Raw genomic sequence first — 6776 nt, 5'->3', positions numbered from 1 at the left:
GAGTCTGCTTTGTAGATTTATCTATGGTCTTGTTAATTTCTACAGCTACACAATAATAGGCTTTGAGCAGTTCTTATGCATAAGCATCTTCCTTATCATCAAATATGCAACTTTCTTTTCAGCACTGTTACTTATGCCAGTGGGTTCAAGGTAGGTTCAGTTTGTACCATCCCTATTTATCAACTCACATTCCAAATGTCATCCTGCATACAGAGAGTTCATGATTATCCTGTTTATGGCCTCTCAGCAGTATTTTCTTTGTTGGCTTTTGGGCCCGCTCTCAAACATCATATATATCAACACACTTATCATTTCTCTGCGAAATGAAGAAAAATAAACTTTTATAACAGACAGTACTATGATGAGGAATACCATAGACATTTTTGTTAAGTTGTGCCTTTCTCCAACAGAAAGAGCTGCTTGTGTGCATTTCTTCATTTCTCAGAAAAATGGTGTGTCGTTTTTGTAAATGCATAATCTGTGGCCATACACTGAAAGACATAAGTACAACACAAATTCAGAAAGAATGATGCAGTTTGTGACAGAAAAAGTTGAAATTGGGAATTTTTTTTACTTCATTGTTGAAATTATAAGAGCCAGTCAATGGTGATGAAAGATTTTGCATCAAAAAGCAACAAAGAATTTTTAGCAGAAAGCTGTGAGAAAAAAGAAAGATGTGACAAAAATAGTGGCTTTCTGTACCTTTCTCCACCAGAGAGCTGAGTTTGTGTATGTTTCTTCATTGTCACAGAATAAGGAATAGAAGATAATGACAAAACAGTAGATAGCAGGCAGGGTAAGTGTGTATCTTAAAAACTAACTAAATCAGAGGTGCATAGCATAAAGTTTTGTAAGCAGCCGCTTACTTTATCAAATGCTAACTTCTTTCTTACTTTTTACCTACTACAGCATCTGATGAAGCATTTATTTACTACAGAATAAGTCCATCAGCATCTGATAGTGAGTGGCTGCTTAGAAAAGCTTATGCATCTCTGATTTAGTCTATAATGTGTAAATCTATGCCTTCTTTCTGCCTGACTTCAGACTAACACAGATAACTGCCTCTCTGTGATCTTGGATGCAAAATCTTTTATCACTGTTGATTGAAGACAGTAGATAACCTCCAGACGCACAACACTGTGATGCCTTGCTTTGGGGCAGTGGTTCTCAACCTTTTTAAACTCAAGGCGCCCTTGGCAAAGGTCATTCTTAGTTTTCACTTTCTTTTTGATTAAAAAAAAAAAAAGTAAGAAGAAGGTAATTTTCGACCGCGTATGCGTGCGCGAGGTGCGCGTGCCCAGGCCGCCTCAGCCCCGGGGCGGGGCGGCGGCGTGGTTCGGGCGCTGGGCGCTAGAGGCGCTGCGCACAAGACAGGCCGAGCGCGGCGCGGCCATCGTGGATGTGGGGCGGCGGCGATGGAGGGCGAGAGCACGTCGGCGCTGCTCTCGGGCTTCGTGTTCGGCGCGCTCGCCTTCCAGCACCTCAACGCCGGCTCGGACACGGTGAGACCTGCCCCCGCTGTGCGCGTCTCCACGCGGGGGCCTGGGGCCTGGGCCTGGGCGTCCCCGAGCCGCCGGGCGGAGGTTGCCCTCCCACTGTCTGGGTGTGCGCGCGCGCTGTGCGTGGGAGGGGTGAGACGGGTCCCGGCCCCCGCAGTTCTGCTTCGTGTCAGCCCTGGAAGCCCGCCCCTCCCCCAATTGCAGTTTAACAGCCGCGGCCTCCCGCGCGGGGCGGGGCGGGGCCCGGCCTGCCAGTCGTGCTCACAGCGCCGCCGCCCGGCCACTCCCTTCCTTTCTGTTCCCTTCCCTTCTTGCTGCTGCACATGGTAGGGGGGAGCTTAAGCCTCCCTCAGAGGCACTGGGTGTTGGCTGCAGCAGCCAAGCCTAGGGAAGGTGCCTGGGTCGTGCCAGTGCTCCTGCTGGGGCCCAAGCCAGAGGTTTCTGGCTGGAGGGCATTGCCCCTTTGCTCCAGGTCAGACCCAGCCTCATATTTGGGATGTGGAAGGAGTTTCACCCTATGCTCAGACTGGCACAGGCTGCAGGACTTTTGCCTTCCTCTGTGGCGCGGATGTGGCCTTCTGCCAGGAGTCCCTCAGGTGTACACTGACAGCATTTCACAGAACCAGGGCATTGGCAGCCATGGGTCCCCTGCTTCACCCATGGCAGGAGAGGGTGTTGTGCCAGGGCTGACAGTAGTCTTCTGTAGAGTTTAGATCGGATATCGGCAAAATACAGCCTGCGGGCCAGATTCAGTCTGCTAAGGGGATTTGTCTAACCCATGGTGGGTCCATCGGCCTGCTTGGCCTGGGCAGTGGAGCGTGCAGCTGATCCCACTGGCCCCAGGTGTGCAGTAGAGCTGAGGCACTGTGGCCAGACTCACTTCCTGGCAGCCCCCCCAGTGGCAGCTCCTGCCAGCCTCTGCCACTGGACCCACCCCTGCTGCCCAGGCACCCCAGCCTGCTCACCCCACACCCACTGCCAGGGACAGTGGATGGAGTGGGTGGGTGGGGTCTCCATAGAGACTGGCCCAGGACCCATGTGGGCAGGACACACTGATGGTATGCAGCTGTGAGCAGGCAGGGAGTGGCATTCAGGAGCAGGACAGGGGCAGAGAGGGCAGGGTTGGGATCAGGATTGGGGGCAGTGACAGCGTGGGGTCAGGGCCCAGGGCGAAGCCACAGTCCATAGCGCACACATCCCTGCAGTGGGCACTGATTCTGTGGGCACAGGTATGCAAAGAATAGATCATGGCTCGGCCCCAGCCCCACTCCATAACCACCCCCAATACTGATCCCAGCCTGGCCTGGACCAGTCTCCATGGAGACCTTAGAATTGCCTGGTGGCAACAGAGTGGGGCAGGCCCCAGGCAGAGCCACTTAAGGAGCTGCTGTTTTGTGGGTGGGGGCTGAGCTGACCTGGCCTGTGACATTCACTAAAATTCCCTAAGTGGCCCTCCAGCCCAAATAATTGCCCACCCCTCATTTAAATTATGAATTAATTGTACAGGTTGGTTTAGAAAAAAGATAATCTTGCCTTAGGCAGAGGATTGGAGTAGAAATTCTCTTACCTAGATCAGTGGTTCCCAACCTTTTTTATACTGTGGACTGGCAAACATTTAAATTTACATATTTAAATTTAATTTTTATATGAGGATTGGATCCTCTTGGGGCATTGCAGCCATAGGCACCAGGGGACTCTGCAGGGCAGGGGACTGTGCAGGTGGTGGCCTGCGGGGATTGAGCTGGGGTCTCCAAGTAAGAAGGGGCTCCACTGCCTTCCCTAGGAGCAAGTAGCAGAGCTGCCTCCCCACACTCTTCCCCAGGCATTTCCCCATCCACATGCCCCTCCACCCAGGTGTGGGTAGGGCTGGGTGGTCCTGCCTTGCCAGGCGCAGGGCCTGATACCTGCTATGCAGGCAGGACCTCGCCTCACCAGGCACAGCCATCATGGCAGGAGTGGGACAGGGCATACAAAGCCAGCTGCCTCTCTCCAGGGGCTGCCCCCCCGCACATGACTGCCAGCAGCCCAGCAGCCAACCCTTCCGTGCCACAGCACAGTGATTGGGAACGTCTGACCTAGATTACAGGTAAACTTCTGTGTAGACTGCTGATAAAAGAGGTAGGAACAGGTCTACAATCCAACCTTTTATTTGCTTGCACCTTAAAACAAGAAAACAAACTTTTATCCCAAAGTCTATCTGGCTACCTGCAACAGCACAACATAGATCTCCTGTATACAGGCTGGGGAGGCTCAAGGTGAGAGGAGGGTGGCATGCAAATCGGCAGCAGGTCTTCTTGAATTTTCAGAGTTCTCCAAATTTCCCTCCAGCCCATGCCCAATATTTATAGATGTCTGGTTTTAATATTCTAATAAATGACCTCTGATTGGTTTTATTTAAATTTCTTTGTTTCACTGAAACTTTTGGAACTGGACTGAACCAGATCTTTTGTGGACTTGAAAGGTATCAATTATTTGGGATTTATATCCTTGGAAAAGAGTTGTACGTTGTCTGGTTCTTATCTCCTTTCCTTCCCCATTGTGGAATGCTGTTTCTGGTTCTTCTTTACCTTACTTTATAGCCTTTTTGACAGGCTGTTTTTGTTTTTACTAATTGTCTAAATACTTTCGCAAAAACAAATCTATTATAACAAAATAATATCTAATGCATTTGGTTACATGAATCACTACTACTACTATTTGAAGATAAAGCTATGATATGGCGTATATGGATCATTTAATGTATTTAATTCTTTTGCCTCCTTTTAGGCCTTGTAGTTTAAGTGTGTTTGGTGATTTCCTGTCCATGCTGACCAACTTAGTTGTCATGGCTGCAAAGGTTCACACTCCTGTTACTCAGAAACAGGCTTTGGACCTTCTGCTTAACAGCACTTCTGCAACTTAGCCTAGGCCCCCTGAAAATGACCAAGGCTGGCAACAAGGGGTTGACAGTGTTTTTGGGCAGAGTGCCAAAAACGCCTACAGTCTTGATCTGTAAGATGTTAGCATGTTGAAAGTGGATGGCAGGGGAACCACAAGAGTCTGGATCCTTGTAGCAGCACAGCCCCCGGTCCCTTCCTTGTTCTCCATCTCTAGGCACACATGCCAAACAAAATTCCTTCACATGCCACGCTCTGGCATGCATGCCAGGGTGGTTGCTTACCCCTGGACTAGATGACCTGTAGAGGAGAGTTAAAAACACCCTAACAGATGTAGCAGAAAGGGAGGGCAGAGCAACCAGCAAAGCCCAGAAGCCAAGAAATACCCATAGAGGAACATATGCCTAAATTGGACCGACCAGTGGCTGTCCAACCTCTTTGTGAACTCCTCCCATGTTGCAGTATTTTGCGTGTTTTAAAATTGTCAAAGGGGTTATGAACTAGGTTCTAATTGCAGTACTTTTTGTCTTGTTTGCAACATCAAAGACACCCTCCAACCTGCTTCATGCAAGCAGACTGCCCTCCTTACATGGAGCTGAGTTGGCTTAAATGAGGATCAGCACAGAGGAAGGAGTTTGTCTATGCATACGTATTTTCAGGCTCTGATTACTGATCTGGAAGCAGAGTTGGGACTATTGGAAAACAATTTATGGTGCCTATATGATTTAAAGTTTAAACTACACTTTAAATCTACTTTTTAAACTGTGTTCATAAACATCAAGACTTGGCTGCAATTCTAGCTGTCCTTTATGCATTCAGTTTAGTTTTAAACTTTTTCTGAAGAGGAGACCTTTTGTGCTAAAAGGTCTACTCTGTTACAATGTGGTGTAGAATTTAAGTACATTGTTGCAAAAGATGTAAGGGTGCCTGTAAATCCACAGCAAGGTCTCTCCAATGGGCTGTAATTACAGAGCATCAGAGCAGGTTAATCAAGTCACCTAGGGCACGGTAATTACCGTGGTGCAGCAGACTCCAGCATCACGTGCATCAGCATCCCTGCACTGAAAAATGGCAGCAGGGATGCTTTAACTAAAGCTCATTCAAAAAGCTTTAGTTCAAGTGCCCCCACCACCGTTTTTCAGCATGGGAACACTGATACACATGATGCTCTGGGCACTTTGATTAGAGCAGCTCTTGAAGCCGCTCTAATTAAAGTGCCCCCACTCCCAAAGCACATCTATAAACCTCTAACTGATTTTGTCACTAAGCCACAATGCATATACATGTGGATATACATGATGTAAATTATTTTATGTTCCTGCATCAGAGACATGGGTTTTCTGGAATATTTTGAATTGGAAAATTTTCCAATGCCCTAAATAGAGCATGATCTGATTTAGCATGTTCGTTTGACTTGTATTTAGTAAACAAAACTAAAAAAGTACCCCCATGTTAATTTTATGTCCCAATAGCCACAAGTATGTGAACTGAAATATTTGATTAGGGAAAAAAATTAAATACAGCACACTTGATGTAGTTTAAATGTTATATTCAAACAAATTCAAAGCTTTACATGGAAAGGAAATTATTTTTATTGGGATACTTGTAAAAATATAAAGACAATATACAGTAGCATGTACTTCCCTTACATTGTCTGTTTAAATTTAAGGAAAAAAAACCAAAGGCACTGAAAGCAGTTGACACTAATTTTAGCACACCCAGAGAACTGTGTATGATATACTGTGGTTGTCCATTCATCTACTTCAGCAGAGTTTAACATTCTTCCACTGTGGTCATTGCAGCACCTCCAGTTTCACTGTCGCTATCTGTAGAATCACTTTCACTACTTATTAGTTCCATTTCAGAATCAGATTGAGGCAAATCCGATTCAGAGCTACTTGAACCATATTCTCTTTCACTAAAGGATGGTTTTACCAATGAGTCTAGGGGCAAGGGCAACTTATCGTCACACTGCATCTTCTTTACTAGCTGTGGTTCTGACTGATTCTCCAAAAGCAAGAGATTTTGAGAAATAGAAACAAGCTTAACAGTGCATTCATTTGGTATTGATTTGACCTGCACAGCCAATTAAGTGAATTCATATCTTAATTTTTTGTTTGGATTATTATGTGAGTGTATTTACCCTCCTGTTCACAAATCAATTAAAGATATATGTACTCTCTCACACACTTCCTAGGGATAATCACCTGAAAAACATTCGTTACAACTTTGAAACTGCCAAGTTTGCCTAATATTGTACTGGCATCCATTCATTGTTACTAATGAATTTTATGAAACAATTAATTTTTAGAAATGGAAAATGTCCCACAGAAAAATAAAACACTGGAAAATTTTCCACCCCACATCTCTGTTCTGCTTAAGATTTTGAGGAATAATTATT

At 46.2% G+C, this 6776-nt stretch overlaps 1 protein-coding gene across 3 annotated transcripts in view; it reads left to right on the top strand.

The window, feature by feature from the left end:
• The first annotated feature begins 1369 nt into the window (after window positions 1-1369).
• The window catches only part of FAM175A (family with sequence similarity 175 member A), a 20187-nt gene continuing 14780 nt past the window's right edge, over window positions 1370-6776 (top strand). Inside the window, exon 1 of one of the 3 annotated variants that reach the window (XM_019552745.1) lies at window positions 1370-1502. In XM_019552745.1, the coding sequence (XP_019408290.1) occupies window positions 1400-1502 (103 nt within the window). In that variant the 5' untranslated portion in view covers window positions 1370-1399. The remainder of the gene's footprint in view (window positions 1503-6776) is intronic. The other 2 variants (XM_019552746.1, XM_019552747.1) reach the window with 2 other exon arrangements.

The sequence above is a fragment of the Crocodylus porosus genome, unplaced genomic scaffold (assembly GCF_001723895.1).
Source record: "Crocodylus porosus isolate Cpor-Errol unplaced genomic scaffold, CroPor_comp1, whole genome shotgun sequence".
Classification (NCBI taxonomy): domain Eukaryota; kingdom Metazoa; phylum Chordata; order Crocodylia; family Crocodylidae; genus Crocodylus; species Crocodylus porosus.
This window is presented reverse-complemented; position numbering and strand designations above follow the sequence as displayed.